The sequence below is a fragment of the Larus michahellis genome, chromosome 21 (genome assembly GCF_964199755.1).
Source record: "Larus michahellis chromosome 21, bLarMic1.1, whole genome shotgun sequence".
NCBI classification, from domain to species: Eukaryota; Metazoa; Chordata; class Aves; order Charadriiformes; family Laridae; genus Larus; species Larus michahellis.
The window spans coordinates 1576748-1595925 of NC_133916.1; the positions used below are offsets into that span (position 1 = coordinate 1576748).

General features: G+C 49.0%; 1 protein-coding gene across 4 annotated transcripts; it reads right to left on the reverse strand.

The window, feature by feature from the left end:
- Positions 1–2330: 2330 nt before the first annotated feature.
- TMEM183A (transmembrane protein 183A) lies at positions 2331–18564 on the reverse strand. Of its 4 annotated transcripts, none has more exons than XM_074564747.1 (9): positions 18382–18564; positions 17612–17701; positions 14824–14979; positions 12438–12594; positions 11122–11302; positions 7660–7740; positions 6353–6508; positions 4493–4707; positions 2331–4118 (listed from the first exon to the last, which is right to left on the reverse strand). In XM_074564747.1, the coding sequence occupies exons 1-8, from the start codon at positions 18476–18478 to the stop codon at positions 4522–4524; spliced, it is 1104 nt and encodes a 367-aa protein (XP_074420848.1). In that variant the 5' UTR covers positions 18479–18564; the 3' UTR covers positions 2331–4118; positions 4493–4521. The 4 variants fall into 4 exon arrangements, with proteins under 4 accessions (XP_074420848.1, XP_074420846.1, XP_074420845.1 ...); XM_074564745.1 differs by having other exon boundaries at positions 12438–12597; XM_074564744.1 differs by lacking the exon at positions 2331–4118 and having other exon boundaries at positions 4391–4707; positions 12438–12597.
- Between the last annotated feature and the right edge of the window lie 614 nt (positions 18565–19178).

Consider the following 19178-nt stretch of genomic DNA (forward strand, 5'->3'; position numbering starts at 1 on the left):
CGCAACAGTGAAGACGCAAGGGTTATTGATGTGCCAGAAACCACAGAAGCGCCTGAGAATGGTCACATAGGAATTAAGGCTTCTTCCCCTAAAAGGTGGTGGGATCAATAGCCCAACTGAAGCGCACCTACGCCAACATGCACAGGCAACAGTCCGGAGGAGCTGGAAGCCATTGTGCTGCAGCAGGAAACCCATGATATAGTTGCCGTCACAGAGACATGGCGGGAGTGAAGCCATTGGATGGGTAGAAACTCTTCAGAAGGGACAGGCAAGGGAGGAGAGGCGGGAGGGTGGCCCTGTATGTTTGTCTAGAGCTTAATGACAGTGACGATAGGGTTGAGTGTTTACGGGTAAGAACCAGGGGGAAGGCCAACAAGGCAGATATCATGGCGGGAGTTTGTCATCGACCGCCCAACCAGGACGAAAAGGCAGACTAAACATTCTATAAGCAGCTGGGAGAAATCTCACAATCGCTAGCCCTTGTTCTGAGGGGGGGCTTCAGCCTACCAGACATCTGTTGGAAACACAATACAGCGGAGAGGAAACAGTCCAGGAGGTTCCTGGAGCGCGTTGAGGAGAACTTCCTGACACAGCTGGGGAGGGAGCCGACCAGGGAAGGCGCCTCGCTGGACCTGCTGCTCGTGAGCAGCGAAGGACTTGTGGGGGATGTGACGGTTGGAGGCCGTCTTGGGCACAGCGACCACAAAATGATAGAGTTGGCAATTCTTGGAGAAGCAAGGAGGGAGGTCAGCAGAACTGCCACCTTGGACCTCCAGAGGGCGGACTTTGGCCGGTTCAGGAGCCTGGTTGACAGAGTCCCTCGGGAGGCAGTCCTGAAGGGCACAGGAGGCCAGGAAGGCTGGACTTGAAGATTTCATCAAGAAGGAAATGTTAAAGGTGCAGGAGCTGGCCACCCCCATGTGCCGAAAGACGACCTGGTGGGGAAGACGACCAGCCTGGCTGAACAGAGAGCTTTGGGTGGAACTCAGGAAAAAAAAAAAAGTTCATGACCTTTGGAAGAAGGGCCAGGCCACTCACGAGGACCACATGGATGTCATGAGGTATTGCAGGAAGAAAATTAGAAGGGCCAAAGCCCCAACTAGAACTTAAATCCTGATACTGCCATAAAAGACAATGAAAAATGTTTCTATAAATACATTCACAACAAAAGGAGAACTAAGGAGAATCTCCATCCTTTATGGGATGCAGGGGGAAACAGAGTGACCAGGGCTGAGGAAAAGGCTGAGGTACTTTATGCCTTCTTTGCCTCAGTCTTTAATAGTAAGACCAGTTATCCTGCAGGTTCCCAACCCCCTGAGCTGGAAGACAGGGATGGAGAGCAGAACGAACCTCCCATCATCCATGGGGAAACGGTGAGGGGCCTGCTACAGCACCGAGGCACACACAGGTCTATGGGGGCAGATGGGATCCCCCCCAGGATACCAAGGGAGCTGGCGGAGGTGCTCACCGAGCCACTTGCCATCATCTATCAGCCGTCCTGGCTCACCTCCAGTTGACTGGGGGGTAGCAAACGTGACGTCCACCTACAAGGGGCCAGAAGGAGGATCTGCGGAACTACAGGCCTGTCAGTCTGACCTCTGTCTGGAGCACAAGGAGAAGGGGCTGGAGAACTTCTGAGGAGCGGCTGAGGGAGCTGGGGGTGTTCAGCCTGGAGAAAAGAAGGCTGAGGGGAGACCTTCTCGCTCTCCAGAGCTCCCTGAAAGGAGGGGGTAGCCGGGGGGGGTCAGGCTCTTCTCCCAACGAACAGGCCACAGGACAAGAGGAAACGTCCTCAAGTTGTGCCAGGGGTTTAGGATGGATATTAGGAAAAATTTCTTCACCGAAAGGATTATCAAATATTGGAACAGGCTGCCCAGGGAAGTGGTTGAGTCACCATCCCTGGAGGTCCTGAAAAGACACGGAGATGCGGCACTTAAGGACATGGCCTAATGGGGGACTTGGCAGCGTTACGTTAACGGTTGGACTCAATGACCTTAAAGCTCTTTTCCAACCTAAACAATTCTATAATTCTATGGGAGAGGCACCTCTGCGGGTTAGGGGCATCTGTCCGTATTGAAATACCCTTCTTTGAAACCAGCAAGTCTGTTGGTATCAGGAAACATCCCATCCACCTGCTTCCTGCCATTCCAGCCTGTGCCGCCCACTCCGGCTGCGCCGCTCAAGAACCAGCTGCCCAGGAAGAGTCACGGGGCTGAAGGGTATTTGCCATCTGGAGCGGATGCTGCTGGAGTACCCCCACCCCAGAACATTAAACATATCCTGGACATGCCACATGCCTGATTAGACCATATTCCTGCTTTTGCAGATGTCAGAAAGACGCAGCCCTAAGATTTATTCTCTATTTCTTCAGAGAAGCAAGAGCAAGGCCCAGGCTGCTGTTCCTGACCGCTCAGTGGGCTCAGCTCTCCGCGGGCGAGGGCAGAGCTTTACAGACACCAGCCTGCTCTGTCCTGCTGCCACCCAGCCCTGAGCCGGGACCCGAACATCTCTGCCCCCACCCTCCATCCCCGTATCTCGTGCGCAGCACAAGCAGCAATCACCAGGCAGACGGCGCTGCCATCGTTGTTGTAACACAAGAGGCATTTTCAGGGTACACGGCGGGAAACGCCCTGAAGCACGCTCTTCAAAGCGCCTCGGATGCTGCAGAAAACAGGCTCTGGCTGAATGAACACCGACCCAGGAGAGCGTACACCACCCAAGAAAGAGTTCTGGCCCAAGACAAGAGACAACTGCGCCAGCTGAGCACGTTTCCCTCGCTAAACTCCAGTGGAGAAACTCCCCCCCATGGCGACCGAGGAGTTGTCACTGAGCTCAGCGGTATTCAACCCCACGGCAAAGAGACAACCATTATTCACCCGTTGCCCCGGAGCAGCTTCCTCCTGCACAGGCAGCGCCGCCCGTTGCACAGCACTCGGAGGAGCGCTGCACCCGAGCACTAAACTTGCTGCCCGTCCCCTCCTGCACCTCGGAGGCCATCGCAGCTCGGACCAGGCGCCACTATCACAGGAACCAGCTTCACTGTCACAGTTATGGCACGTTTTTCTTGCCCAGTATCTCTACTCCGACTAATCTAGTTTCACAACTTGCCTGTTGGCATCGAGACGTGTTCAGCAGCAGTGAAAAAGGGAACTGGGAGGCAGTTTTCCCAAATATGTTTGTTTGACATCTACATCGCAGAGCCTCTAACGTAGATCCGAGTTTGGGGTAGATGCCCTTGGTGGTGATTTACAGTGGCAAAGGCACATGCAAGAAACTCCTCACAGGGGGATCACGGGGTATTTGCACATTGAATTCACACTGAGAGGGCAGAACTCCCTCTCCTTCCAGGAGCTTCACTAACATTATCCATAGAAAAGTGCTGTTACTGCTGCTTGCGACATGATCTAACGTGAAATAGGACCGAGCCGCTCATCATCAACAGGCAGCAAAGCTCAGCCCAGGGTTACGATTTCCACCGTTGCTCACCTGCCCTGCAGTCCCTGCTCTGCTGCCACCACTCCTCCTCGAGAGCCCCGTCTGCCCGCAGCAAGATGTTCACCCGCTGAATTAAATCTCCAGCCCAATTCATCCTGGACACCACAGCCCGGCCCAGCCTCTGTGCCCCTCTCCCTTCTCCATCAACCCAGGGCCACGGGAAATTTCAGGGCTTCTTCCTCACAGAAATTAATGTGTTTAGTCAAGAACCAGACCACTGATTGCTTCTGGGCTTTCCAGTGTCAACAGGCCAACGCCGCTCCACTGCTCTTAGAAAAGACAGAGTCAATTCCTTCACCACTGCTTCAGTTATTTTAGTTTATCCCCTCCATCTCCTCTCCCTCCATTTATCTTCTCTAAAAAGCACCTTCTGGTTTTAAAGGTTTAGATCTTCTTTTCAAAGAGGAAACACCAGTGTGAGAACTTGCAGGATCTTTACATTCAAGAAAGCCTTTTGCCTTACAAATCCTCTTTGAAATAATTCCTTTGTTTGATCATTTCTGCTTTTTTCTTTCCTTCAGCTCCTATCTGTTGGACTGTGAATTCGCATTATTGTTGATCCCTGCTGCGTTGCTTACTGCTTCTCAGACACTGAAATATCACACTGTTTGAATGCAATCGTCCTGCAGTAAAACAAACATGGATTATTTTTTTTTGGTAAATTGTTTCTGGTCATATTAAAGCTGGAAAGTAAAACCTCGTCCTCCTTCCCGAACAGAAAACAGGACGACTTTCATTAGCACCAAAAGGATTTTTAAATGAACAGTTCCAGGGAGCTCCTTTCAAATCATAAAACGTGAATTTTACATAAAAGTGTGTTTACAAATAGTTTCTGCTTTACACTCAGCTCTGCCCATCAACTGACCAGAAGTTATATACATACAGACTAGCTCAGTAGCTTCGACCACTTGCAAGGAGACTGCAGAATTTATTTAAGAAATAAAAATAGGATTTCCTGGTTCCTAGAAATTCTCTTCAGCCTGCCAGATTCAGTCACCTGCCGGCTCCTGCAGCCTCAGGAGAGCACTAAGCTTTCGGAGAGAAGGGGTACTGTGGGTGCCACCAATCCAGGAGCCGCACGCTATGCACAGGGTCCAGCACGACCTGCACTCCTTGCTCAAGGCGAGGTTTCTTGCCATTGCGAACCGGGGCGTCCTGGAACACCAGGCGCACGCGATGATGCCTCATGTCTGTGCTCACATTGATGGTGAACTGCAAGAAAGAGAGACCAGGAGGTGCTTTAGAAAAATCAAAGCGGTGAATAAACAGAGTTCTTAAGAGTTCGCTTTTGGATTTTGGTTTTTTAAGTTCCTCTAAATTGTACAAGTCTAAGGTATTTCAGGTGCTGGCAGAGTTACGCTCTGAATCTACAGCACTGGATTCAAACCAGTTCTCTCTGGCTGGCAACTCCAAATAATAATGCCAGAAGTGAACCCCAAAGCAAGCGGCTGTCAGAGGAAGTCTGGAACTCGCTGCCCTACTCTTACGTGAGGCCAGACCGAACCTCTCTTGGGCACAGGTCACCTCTGAAACGCAGACTTACAGGAACAGCCGATGTGCCGCCCCACGCTTTACCACTGCTCTTGCCTAAGCACAGCTGCTCTGCTGCTGTCTGGAGCCGAGTTTGTGGAATTTGGTTCAAAAGCTGCTCTCTCTCCCAGCAGTCAGCAGTCGGGGACCATACACACATTGAAAGCGTTTGCTCATATAGGTTTTTGCTCTCAGAACTCATTGCCGTAAGGTGAGGAGATATTTACTTGAGGAGGGAAGACCCCCTCTCCTGCATCCCTACCTCGTGTACCCTGCGGGAGTACAGACACCTCATCCGCCCCGGGACGCTGCACAACCACAGCTCCTTGCAGATTTTCTACATCATCTGTGTTTGCTGCACCCAAATAAGAAAGATCTGGTGGAAATGCAGAAGCTGAACCGAGGAGATCCTCAGCATTTCCTCTGATCATTAACCTTAAGATTCTGTCCTGGTGTGAGGTAAAACAGAACCCATTTTCTGATTTGTAATTTTACTTTTTAGCTGGGCCTCTTCTAACTGACTAAAGTCTGAAGTTAACAGCGTGTTGTTCAGAAACTGTTCACTCTCAGAGTGATAAGACCTGATTACACCAAGGAAGAGAGGCTCTTGCTTATACTTATTATTGCTCTAACGACCAAGGTCAGCTCACTTCGCTGTTTGCCCCGTTAGAGGGTCGGAAGCGGAGAAGCGCAGAGGGGTCCCACCTGCAGGGAGAAGCAGACGGGACAGGTGACCCCAAACTGCCCAACAGGATGTTCCATCCCATCTGCATCATGCTCAGCATAAAAGCTGAGGGATCAAAGGGGCAAGGGGGCTCTGGCTCCCTTTTTCTTCAATGGCCGACGTCTGAGGAGGACCCTGTCTGTTCGTCTGCCTTTGATCCCGATCCAAGCATTCCTGACTCTAGTTCCAGAATTCAGCTCCTGTCCGTCGCTGACTCCAGTCTGGGACTTTCCCTGTGTCTGACGGTGACGCGATCGTCATCCTGGGAGCTGGATACAGTTTTGTATATATTGTATACTTTTTTCTTCAATTTTTATTATTCTATTATTATTTACTATTTTCTTATTTATTATTATTTTCATTAAAGTAGTTTAGTTCTTTTTCTGAACTCATAAATCTCCTTATCTCTTCCTCTCCTCTCTGAGGAGAGGTGGGGGGGGAGGGCCATCTGTTGTTCCGATCGGCCAATCCGGCCAAAACCACGACAGCTTCCCAGACTCGATGCAGCAGTGTGATTTCCACAGCACCGAAGAGGTGTCCTCTTCATCTCCTTACAGAAACGGCGCGCACACAGTTCACCTTGCGGATTTCTCAAACACTTACCAAGGTAAACGTCATGCCCATGACTATTGGCACGAATATGAAGTTAAAGGTGGTGATCTGCAGTAGACAGCAATCCTGATCCGGATTTGTATGGACTTCTTCGTACTGAATCGGTGGCTGAAGACCTTTGCAACACTTGCTCTTAAATCTGGGAGACTTGAAAGAGAGAGAGACCCATTTAGCTAAGCAGGAACCCATGATGGGAGTTTGGCCGCTTCTCACCAGTGCTGACTAGAAGGTTCCCACCGCATCCCCACGCTTTTGGGCAGAGCGTTACATAAACAACAAAAAGCCATCACGCAGGACAGGCAGTTTGCAGGACCATTTCTTTAGAGGGGAAAACTGCAGAATGCCCAAGGTTGCCGGAAACTACGTGCTTTTCCTGAGACCCACTACTGGAGATTTTCATTGGCAGCGTTGGCTTTCTTCATTTCTCTGGGAAATCTTTCAGATTTTGGTCTACATTTTGACCACTAAAGTCAAATAGCCTATTTTTTGATAGTAATCAGCAGCGATGACCCAAAGGTTAGATTATCCGGCGCGACAAATGATCCACATCTTACAGTGCAGAAAGGACACCAGATGAGGAAATAAAAACATAGGATTCTAAACACCTTAGTAATACAGACAGAAAACTGAGTGCAGTTTCAGAGTGTGCTTTAGTCGATCATAGACTCTTCACGGTTGGAAAGGACCTTTGAGATCGTCGACTCCAACCATACACACACAAAAAAAAAACCAAACCCCTACAATCTCTGCCGCTAGAGCATGCCCTGAAGTGACAAATCTAGACGTTTCTTAAACACCTCTAGGGACGGTGACTCAACCCCCTTCCAGTGCCTGACCACTCTTTCAGTAAAGTAATTCTTCCTGATATCTAATCTAAATCTCCCCTGCCGCAGCTTCATCCCATTTCCTCTGGTCCTGTCATTATTCCCCTGGGAGAAGAGGCCAACACCCACCTCTCTGCATCCTCCTTTCAGGGAGCTGTAGAGGGCAATGAGGTCTCCCCTCAGCCTCCTCTTCTCCAAGCTGAACATGCCCAGCTGCCTCGGCCTCTCCTCATACGACCTGGTCTCCAGAGCCCTCACCAGCCTGGTAGCTCTCCTCTGGACACGCTCCAGCACCTCAATGTCCCTCTTGTACAGCGGGGCCCAGAACTGAACACAGCACTCGAGGTGACTATCACGGGAGTCAGAGTTTCCATTTACTGTCTGAACTCATAAAGTTTCCACCTTCCTTTCTACCACACAGAAAAGTCATTACTGCTTCAAAAAAAGTCAGTCGTTCTGGTTCTTCTTTCATACCTGCTTTTTGAACTTGAAGTTGAATTCCCACATCACTTCTTGTCTGTTCCCTTCAATCTTTTTGCACCAGAAAAGCAGACACTGAGGTGAAGAAAAAAAAAAAAAAACAAACAGGAAACACAAAATTATGAAACCCTTAAAGGCATCACTTTAAGTTTTAGTAGAGCATAAAGGCTTCCAATTACAAACACAATTACATAGGAGCAGTTAGGAGCTGTTTATTCAAATTAATTATGTTCAAAGAACACACTCAGCATTTAGGTCTCCAGTGTCAATTGCCCAACTCGTCATGCAACTGGATGATACAACACGTAGCCACTGATGTGCTAAACAGAATACTCCTGCTGCACAATTTGTCCCTTTCATAAGGCAGACACGAGCGGTCCAGATGCACCAGCTTCCCCCCCCACCCGCCACGAAGTCCCATTAAACTGGAGTCCAAACAAGACTAAAGCGAGTAACAAGTGAAAACAGAATAAGGATGAAGGAAAGAATCCAGAAGGAAATGCAAAGACTGATATGAGCTGTGAGGTGTCAGACAAGAAAGTTCCTAAGCCACTTTGGTGTCAAAAGAAGATCTTGACATCACCAGCCACTGACTTCAGAGTCTATTTCTACAGAAATATAGAAGACTATACTTCAGAGTACAAAAACACTGCCAGGAGAGCACAGTCTGATCAACCTACTGTCCCTTTTTAAAAGAAAGTGAGAGAAGGGCCTACAGCATCAGAGGTGACCAGCACCGCCCTCCCACACAGACACGCACCAGGAGTCTTCCAATTTCATCCAGTTATCACTGTGTGGTCCACAGGATCCATCCCAGCATGCAGAACTCGTTCTAGTAGGAGTCCCAGCAGAACTCCTGTATTAAACTAAGTAGCAAATTCCCTTCCTACCAGTGAGTGGAAGCAACTACCCTTCAACAGCTGAGAAAAGAATCTGGCAAGTCAGTCCAGCCACCACTGAACACGTTTCCACACCACAGATGCCAGCCCACCACAGCTGGTCTTATCTTTTAACAGTGTCATCAGGAAAAGGAAGAATGATACGGGTGAAGATGACAACTCCCCATGACCCACACAGTCTCTCCCACACCAAGAGAAGGCCTGACTGGGCTGCAGGGTGAAGCACACATTTAATTTCATTCCAGGATGGTGTGACCCCAAATGAAACAAAGCCAGAAGCAGCCTCCACCATGGGAGCTCTGCAATCAGAGACTACAGGTGATACAAGACCCTTTACTTCAACTCTGAGTCATGTCCATAAACAAGAGTCCTTGAAGGACCTTTATCTCGACAATCTTCATGAGGTGAGCAACAAAGCTACGTGGAGTCAAGCTCAGAAACATGCGTCAAGTAACCTCCACCTCCAGGGAGGAGGTGGTCCTCAATTTTTTCCGACAAAAACATTCTCTTTTTTAACTCGGGTGAGCAGCAGATGCTGCTGAGTTTAACTCCACCATCAGTGGCATTTGTAGTTCACCTGCAGAGACAGCCTGGTCTAACAACTTGTTTGGTCATGGCAAGTAGTGAAGCACAAAATGGTCAGTACCTCCTAAGGGGCAGAGGATGTTGTCCACGGGTCAGCCGTCCTGCCCTTCAGACGCGCCGTATGGCCTGCCGCTCCACCAAAAATAATGGGGGTGTCTTTAAAGGGCAAACACTTCTGCTGACACCATAACGGCTCCAGTGTCCCACACAAGCTAGGCTAGGGAAAGAAAAAAGGAAATTAAAGAGGAAAAGCTAAATTTGATAACACCCGGGTCTGGGGTCTCCTCTTGCCACATGCAGTTTATGTAGGCATTTGCCATTAGTTTCAACGACCCGTAAAGGTACAACCAAAGCCCATGAAAGCAAGAACACGGGGAGGCAACGTCAGATCCTCCTCCGTACCCACTGTGCCGAGGCACCTCAGTGCACTTACTGCGTGCACACAGCTGGAGCTCAGAGTCTTGCAATGCAGTAGTACTGCAAGACCAGACTCAGGACGGCTCTTTTATGCTCCAAGGGGTTAGGTCAAACCTCCACTGTTCTAACAAAGCCTCGTCACCATTTAATTTCCTTTTTAAAACACAGAATAATAAAAGACTGCACTTCAGGAATCTTCCTCAAACTGTTAGTACAGTAGAAGCACTAGCAGTGGGCACCAAAGCCGTTATGATGTCAACAGGAATGCTTCCAAAATGCCGACCCTGCCAGCATCACCACAGGGTTCATAGCTGTTAACAGCCACGCTACCAGATCCGAGCAGCGGTGGGAAGTTAGACTCAGAAGGACTAAGGTTAAACTGAAATTTCCTAGAAACATTTTGCTTTTTATTTTTGAAGAAAGATGATACCCAAACTGGGGATTCAGGAAGAGAATGAAGAGCTCTGCCTGCAGAGACAAGACTCCACATAGAACCGCGTGCTTTTCTCCTGCTCTGCAGCACCACCTGCTTGTGTTACTCCTGGATGCTCCCTAAGCAGTAGGACATTTTTTTCCAGCATCCACCCAGGGAGAGGAAGGAAGACAGTCAGGATGTCACATACAGATAGGTGAGGTTGCTCTGTTTTGCATGGAAAAGAAAGTACAACTGTTGAACCAAAACCACTTCAGTTTGGCTCCAAAAACCTCACTCAACAGGTTTTTGACTTTGGATTTGGAGGGTGGAGAATTCACATTGTTGGTTAAGCTGCTCAGAGAGTATCAGCCAGTTGCAAGTTAAAACCGAACAAGAGACACAGAGGCATTTCCGAGTTAATGGTCAACAGCAATTAAAAAGAAATGGATATGCAAGTGCTCCAAGCTGGGATAGCAAAGGGAATTGCCTGCCCACACCAGAGACAAACCCTTTACAGCCCAACACAACTGCAGCCCCAGTCCCAAAGCAGACATTTGCTCTGCACGTTTGCCATGCTCACAACTTTGCTACCCTCCCTTGCCCAGACACCAAAGACGATGGATGACCTACAGGCATGTAGTATGAAATGACTCCCTTTCAGAGGCTATCAGTGTCACTTCTGATCTCTCCAGATGCCTGCTATGGAGAAAAGATGTATTCTGGCAGACAGTGTGAGAATAAAGCACAAGATATAAAAGCTGATCCTACTGCAACCTCCTTTCAGCAACTAATTTGCAAGAGAGGAGGGAGGAGCTGCAAATAGCCCTGGCAGTTCTGACATTCAGTGAGGCAAGTGCCTTTTTTGCTGATTACAAAGCTGTTGTGGTAGGACTTAGGCAGAAGTTACCCAGAAGAGTAACTAGAATCCTCCGCAGTAGCAATTATACTGTACAAGTATAACAAGATACAAGTAACCAGCATCCCTTTAAAAGTCACTATTCAGAGCCAGTAATCATCCTACACCCAAGCTTCACTGGCGACCATCTAAACATCATCTATTTTTCTTCTAGAAAGAGAACAAAAAAAAACAGAAAGAGCAACATCTCAGAGATATCCAACGTCCTTCATGATTCCACTTACTCTGGAATTTTTTAAAGTGCTGGGAGTACTGTCTGGAATAGCTGGATTCCTGGAGACTCGAGACGCGAAAGGCTCATACATGTGATACAGCGACCGGATGACACACGCACGGAGACAGTGCAGCTTCTCCATGGATTCTGGCCGCAAGCGGAGAGGCAGGTACGCGTCCAGACTGTAGTGCCTGAAAAGCCAACGACAAACCCAACACACGCTGAAGGGTCAGAACGCCAGAGACGTGCAGAAGAGGTCTACGAAGAGATCAATGTTGAGAGAAAAATGTACATCTGATTGATCAGAGGAGCTCTTGTCAACTCTGAGTGCTTCAAGGGTTTTGTGCTGCTCGACATGGAATCACGTGACAGTCCTACAGAGCTCACCTGCATCAGCCAGGTTTCCAGCACACACATAAGCATATCATGCTACAATTCCCCAATAATTCCTTGCAGACAGTTTGCCTAGAGGGACCAGATGGTGTTTTAGCTGCAGGATACACAAAGGCCTGCAGATTCCTGCAGGTTCTCGAGGCTGACTTTAATTGAGCTTCACCGCGTGCTTGCGGACAGCTGCCTGAGCAGCCTGAATGTCTGCGCTCGAGAGGGTCATTCTTTGGTCAGATGCAAAAGAAGCCTTTGGTAGGGAACTTCACGCTGAACAACCAGGGTGAGGATGACCATGGCTGCCGTTTGCTCTATACTCCTTGCACCTCCTGGGCAACAGGTATAGAAGTGTAAAGAAAAGGTGCTGTCCTGAAGGAAAGTGTAAATGACGTGCACCAGGAAGGAAGGATTCGTTTCAAGTTTCGACCACTCCTTTGCTCTTCTTCTCTTACTTTATTTATAACTTACTTCTGCCACTGCCACAGCTCCAAAATGCCTTAGTTTCTCTCAGGTCACCCTAATTACAGGAAGGTGGCCATCGTCAAAGCTTGAGGCAGGGCAAGTTTTCTGTTGGTGATGTTTGCCTGTCTTGCAGTAAGGTAATGGCACTGACCTTACCGTAAGCACTTTGAGTGCTTTACACACAAAGCTCACTGTTACAAACAGGAGTGTGTAGGCCACGGCAAGCAGAAAAGCACACGATGCTTTGAGATTTTATACGGAGCATACAGGAATATGCCACACACATCCATTTCCGGATCCGAAGCACTTGCAATATACCACAACCCCTTGCCAAATGAGGCCCACATCACCATCTCAATATGCAAACATCATAGGACACTAGCCTGTAGGGAATTATTCCCTTATTTACCGCTCTGCAGAGAGCTGGTCATTGCTGAAGCCTCCTGCAAACAGTCTGAAAAGCCTCTAGAATCTCACCTTCTGTAGAGCCTGGTCCAAAAGGCAGCAGTGCAAGTAACGGTCCAGGCTTTCTTGCAAATCAAAGAAAACCGGACAATGTCTTCGGGGCGAATGTAGGAAGCCAACAACAGCCAGATATCAATGGGGTATTCTTCTCCGCCACCCCCATCAGGATCTTCTAAATGCAATGAAGGTATGTTAGTTAGTGTAGTAAATAACCTCTTCATCAAGGCACATATAGAGGTGTGTGCTTTAGTACTGAAATGTATATACACGCAGTCAGCCAAACAAGCCCAAGTTAGTACCAGTTCATTATCACTGCTATGGGTTTTCATCAGCATTCACTTGCTCATCCGCACAACCATTACACTTCCCCGTTGCTGGATATATGCCATCATTTATCCCCACTGCACTGTTTGCACAAGTGCAAAGTGGCAGATTCAAAGAATAATTCAGGCTGAAAAGGTTCTCTGGAGGTCTCTAGTCCAAACAGCCCTGCTCAAAGCAGGCCGAATTAGATCGTTTTGTTCAGGATCTCATCCAATCAAGTTCTGACTGTACCCAAGGATGGAAACCCCACAGCCTTTCCAGACCCTATTTCAACGAGTGACCCTTTCACAGCTGAAAAATAACACTTAAGTGGAGAAATAAAAATTGGATGGCAAATACAGAGACAACTGTATGTAAAGGAGGGCCAAGCTCATGCATTTTTATCCAAACTGCTCATATAACAGGTCATCCAAAAATGCTTTACACTAGAATTCCCTGAACATTGACATTGCCAAGCTTGCCAATTATTTGTTCAAATGGTCACAATAGTTTTGTAGGAGCTCTGCTAGGGAGGGCAAGCAATTCTCTTCAGCAACTGGCTAATCAACTGCTTTTCTTAAATCTGTAATTTCATTAGAGCTTCTTGGATGGGAAACATTTAATGCAAATCAGATGAACAGAATGGCCTGTTCTTCCTCTCAGAGGTGTCAGAACTGCTCAACCAGAACTGAAGGTTCAGAAACTCCTTTCATTCCTGCAGCGTTTTTAAGTTAACACCACACATTTTTCCACATACATTGCTCCAACTTTTAAGAGAAAAACACTATTTAAAGAACATAAATAGCTAAACAATATCAAGCATTAGAAACATTAAGAAAAGAGAAAGAAAACATACAACATGTACACAGCACTAACAGAAAAACCTGCTATGAGGTTTGTGAACAAGCAGCGCAAAGGCTGTGTTTAAGACTTGAGGGTGCCAGATCTAATCCTGAGCCAGCAGGTGAATAACAAAGGGCAGCACTTTATCCTCATGTGATAATTGCTACGTTCCTGGCCAAGGAAAGCTCTGGATGTGATCACGTCCCTACACCACTACAGATTTATGGCAGGCACACCCACAACGGGCTGTAACATCCACTTTGCTGCTGCTCTGACTCAGGAAGCCATCAAACTCCATGACTGCTGAACTGCAAAGTGCAGCCAGAAGCATCATTGGTCTAGTACCATTTTTTCTTCCCTATACATGCAGCAGAAATAAGTAAGACAAGGTTGTGGTAGAACAGAATACTGTCTTTCTGGACTCGTAACTCCCATAACTCTAGCCACTCAGATATTTTTATTTTCACAGAATCCGAAGGACGTCTTAATAAGAGATTAAACTCCTATCCCAGAGGAGTGCTGTGCACCTACAGTCTGCAGTGGATGTTGATGTGTTACATAAATTAGTATCAGCATCAATGAAGTTAAGTTTTTCTTAAGCTCAAGTTAAAATTTCTTTCTCAGTCTAAAAGCAACCTGTTATTAGAAACTCCTGCAGGGTTCCACAGTGCAGCAGAACAGCTGGTTGCTTACAGGGCGTTGCAAATTGCTTTCTATAGAGCAGGACAAATTGTAAATGCTGAGGGATACATCTCCCTGGAATTATCTTACTATGATGCCACCAGGGCCAAATTCACTCACTTGCTGGAAAAAAAAAAAAGCCCTCTATACCCATTTGTAACAAACCACAGCCTTGGAAACATCCTGAAAACACAGCATTTGTTGGCAAAATCCACGCATTGTGGAGAGCAGTATTGTTTTTTCCCCAAAGCAAACCCTGCTTTCACCAACATGCGTTCAATGAAGTAACATGTCCAGTGGCAAAGTTTCACAACTCTTTCAAAGAGCAGCATTCGTTTACCAAGGTTGAGAGAAGTTTACGGAAAGCCACGAGCTCTCAGGCTTTGATTTCATGCCCAAAGACCCAAAGGCAACACCTCTGACTGAGTGCCAGCAGGTTTAATGGGATCGTGCACATACAAGTTAGAGAATGCCCCGTGATTAGCCTGTAAATAGCAATCATTAACATCACACGCACAGAAGACGCGGAAGCAGCCCACCCAGAGCCCCCAGGAGCCGCGGGTGACCATACCTTTGTGCCTTTTGCTCTTCTTTTTCCTAGATGCAGTTCGCCCGTTGATGCTTTCCTTCGTATCCATTTCATCGCTGCTGTCACAAGACTCTCCCGATACAGAGAGAACTTCCTCAGCAGGAACACAAGAAGCTTCCAAACCACACAGGGATTTTACTAGAATGACAAGCAACAACACAGTCAGTATACCAGCAGAGAGATAAAGGTGATCCAAGTTCAGGAGATACTTCAGTGGAACCACTGCCAGAGCCACTGCTAAGAAACGAGGCACTAACTGCATTAAAGCTTTCTGGTGAGTGACAAGCAAGTAAATCCTGGGCCCCAGGATTACCTTGTCAGAGAAAGACTAGCACGGGTGAGTGAATTGAAAACATAATTATTCAGCTTTTTGTTTTAAAGAATGAACAATGAGGACGATTACCAGCACATTATGCAGACGACCCCATTGGTTTAGCTGAAGCTGTTTACAATTCTGAATAAAACAACAGGCTCTTTTTCTACAGCGCTAACTGGTTTCCCTGCATACCAGAGCTTCCTTGCATGACCACCCTTCAGCCTGTACAGAGCCAGCACCTACCCTGTAATTGTTCTGTGAACACAGAGAAGATACACTCCCTTCTCAGCAGGATAAAGAGATCCTGTGGCTGATGACACTCAACCCATCAGCGATATGACTAAGTGCCAAGCAAACGGGAACTCTACTCATCCTAGAATTTAGTGGAGAGAAAGGCTCTGGCCTAATGAGGAAAACAGCAAGTTGAATCAGTTGGGTTTGGGTTTTTGCTGATCCTGGGGAGATGTTTAGACACATCCCTGTTAGGAAATATTATTTTTAAAACTTCATCTGTAAACCAAGGGCTCATTAGGGCAGAAAAATCCACGTATGAGGCAGTAAGTGAAAAAGAAAGGTGTAGTCCTACATTACAGCTGCATGAGGCACTGTCATGGACAGATCAGCACTGTAACAGCATTACAAATGCTTTGCAAATAGTCTGTAAAATTCATTCAAGAAAGCTGAATTTCAACCTAATGTGCTTGGATGAAGAAAACTACTTCTACCATGAGGTAGCTGACCACGCCAGAGGAGGACTGCACTGCTCAAACTTTTCTAACCTAGCACAAACTGAAGCCCAGGAAGGTTTTATACATCACTGTTGCAGCCACCAGAGCCACTGGAGAGCAAGATGTACAATTTGAATTAAAGGGACAGAATGGCAGGAAAAACAAATAAATCAGAAACTGACCATAAATAAATTTGGGCAAGATGTTCTCATTTCTAACCACAGAAAAAGGTTTTGAAATGGTAAGACAGCAGATGGAAAGACAGTCTTAAGACAGAGCTTGACTGTAGCCACTGACTAGAGATACTTTCAGTGCTTTGTTAAATCAGTTCTGCCTCACTTTGCACACTTTACTCTGTAAACTGTATGCATTTGTGACAGTGGTATCCCTCACTGTCAAATCATACTGCCCTCTCTACATTCCCTTTTTATAGTCAAAAAGATAAATAGAGGACAACACGAAAGGCAGCAAGTTATGACATCAAATACAGCCAAGCGGGAAAGGACAGCAACTGACGGAGATTCAGAAAAGGGTTTAGAAAAAGAAACTGCAAAGGAAAGCTCAACATCTGTTGACAACACAAGCCCAATCACACACTGAATCACACTGCATTGCAATCTTGCAGAGAGGCACTCTCTCTTCACCTCACAGCAGTAATCCCCACCCCACCCCTTGGGGTTAGGACAGGGAGGGAAAAAGCTCAGGAAAACTCCACCTGGCCTTTGCTCCCCTCCTCGTGAAGCTCCCCCTGGCAGTCGCATGCAGTGCGATGTTTACTTGGAGCCAAGAGGCAGGAGGTGAGCGAGGCCAAAGGCTAAAGCTCCCTGGGCAGAGGTTTTGGTCTCCTCCCAGCTACGGTGGCACCAGATAACACCGTGGCATGCGTCAGGTCAGGACTGCACCAGATAAGGCCGTAGCATGGCCCTGGGGCTGGGGAGGAGAGATCCTGAGGATCCCCGCATAAGGAGGGGAAAGCCCCAGTGACTCTGCACTGCAAAGACTAGAGAAAGGGGTTGGCAGGGAGCTGCAGGGACCTGGATAGCTGCAGCATCCAGATAGCATGGAGGTGAGCCAGAAACAGAGCAGGATTTTGACGAGGGGTTAAGCTGTACAAAGCAGGCAATGCCGGATGCAAGGACTCATTTGCATTTCTCAAGTAAACAGGGTGTGTTAGTTCAGAATGCTCCTGGCAGCTAAAAACCAAGGAGGAAGTAGATAACAAAATATTGCAATAACTTTCCAGGAAACTGCTTGTTTATTCAGTTCACCAAGGAAACAGCAACACCCTCAGAAGACCTCCTTGCAGCTTGTAGCACAGAGGGGATCACATTTGACAGAACTATCATAACCTTACTCCCACTGAAAAGAATTTTACCTGCTAATAAAGCTGTCTATAGTTTTATATGAGGTAATAAAGTAATAAGGACTCCCATCACGCTATTTTCTGCTTCAAGCAGCAGATAACACCCAACAGCTAATGGAAAGAGGCCTCCCATTTCAGGCACTAAGTAAGACTCAGCAATTCTTACTGGACTTCCAGCATGTTTTCTACAAGATCTCCTAAGATCCTAAAAACCTGATTCTGGCAGAGGAACACAGACTCATTTTCAGGCACCAAATGAGACAGATTTTCTCAGGCCACAGAGGGGGAGTTTCCCACATGATGCAGAGGACAGCAAAACAGAGCGGCAGCCTAGGGAAAGCAGACTCCCTAGTGTAGACTCACCTTCCTGCTGAACTGCATTGGCCACAGCTTTTTTCACGCGTCCCGATTTCACGACAGCTGGGTCTGAGTTAGCATAATCTGCCACCGTCACTACAGGAGAGTCAGGAGACAGGGTGTCAGCGGGATTATGGATTACAGGAGAGCGGATAGAAGCTCTAAGAGCCGTCATTCTTTTAAGGGGACACTCCCCCTAGGAAGAGAGGCTTGGGCAGGACGTGCAGCTGCAGGAAAAGGAGCCCCAGCAGAGAGGTGTGGGCCAGGAGCCCCCAGCAGGCCTCTAGCCCAAGACCATCTCGGGTCTACCAGGCCCAAGGGATCCACTCCCCTGCCCAGCCCAGCCCAGGCCTCCCTCCATCTCAACCAACCAAACCCCACAACCCCCCTCACACGCAGCCTAACTCAAGTCTGGCTGATCCTCTAGGCCCAGGCTCCTCCTTAGCAGACCAAGACTCATTCCCCCACTCCCACACCGGGCCACACTCCACCCCCCACCCCGGCTCCAGCCGGAGCCAGCTCCCTCCCTCCACAACCCCGAGTGGGGCCCGGCTCCCTTCCCCTCTCCATCTCTCCTCATCCCGGCCAGGCCCAGACCCCTCAACCCCTCGGGCGAGGCCACGTCGTCCCTCAGGCCCCAATCCAGGCGCAGCCCCTCTCCTCCGGCCGTCCCTCCCCGGCTCCCCTGAGGTCTCGTTCCAGGCCCAGCTCCCCTCGGGCCCCGGCTCCAGGCCTAGCTGGGCCCGGCTCCCCTCAGGCCCCAGCCCGGTCCTCACCGCGCTCGGAGCACACGTCGTCGGCCCGGAACTTGAGGCGTTTTCGGGCGCCCCTCTTGGGCATGGCGGCGGCGGCCAAGCGGCCGCGCGGGGCCATGTCCCGCCCGGGCCGCAGCGGGGCCGCGGGGACAGCGGGGACAGCGCCGCCCCCGCCCGCCCCGCGCGAGACCGTGACGTCACCGCGCCCCGACCCCGCCGGCGCGCCGCTCTGACGTCACGGCGGCGGGGGAGGGGGGAGCCCTGTCTGGGTGACCCCCTCCCGCTCTCCCAGTCACCCCAGTGCCGCTCACCCCAGCCCTCCCAGTACCGGCGGCGTGCGGGCAAACGCCCCGCCAGTTCTCCCAGTAACGCGGGTCCCTGCGGGGATTGTCCCCCTCGTGACAAGGGCTTCTGAGGTAACTGCCCCCTGACAGTAACAGGGGCACTTGAGGGGATCGCCCCTCACCCTCCCCAGTAATGAGGTTCTCTGGGGTAATTGCCCCTCAGTCCTGCCAATGACAGGGACCTCTGAGGTAGTTGCCCCCAGTCCTCCCAGTAACGAGGGCCTCTGATGCAAATCCCCATCCCCCCCAAGTCCTCCCAGTAACAAGGGGTGATTGCCCCCCCCAGTAACGAGGGTCTCTGAGGTAATTGCCCCTCACGGTAATGAGGGCACTTGAGGGGATCCCCCCAAGTCCACTACTGAGGATCTCTGAGGTAATTGCCCCCCGGTCCTCACAGTAATAAGGGCCTCTGATGCAACTCCCCCACGCACCCCAGTCCTCCCAGTAATGAGGGCCCCTGGGGTGATTGCCTCC

What these genes read in the sequence shown, in the direction of transcription:
- TMEM183A (XM_074564745.1), bottom strand. Translation starts at nt 18,478, where the DNA reads ATGGCCCCGCGCGGCCGCTTGGCCGCCGCCGCCATGCCCAAGAGGGGC. An exon ending in ACTTCAAGTTCAAAAAGCAG is followed by an intron (nt 6,509 to 7,659) that starts GTATGAAAGAAG and finishes CTCTCTTTCAAG; the next exon opens with TCTCCCAGATTTAAGAGCAA. An exon ending in TGGGCATGACGTTTACCTTG is followed by an intron (nt 4,708 to 6,352) that starts GTAAGTGTTTGA and finishes TCTTTCTTGCAG; the next exon opens with TTCACCATCAATGTGAGCAC.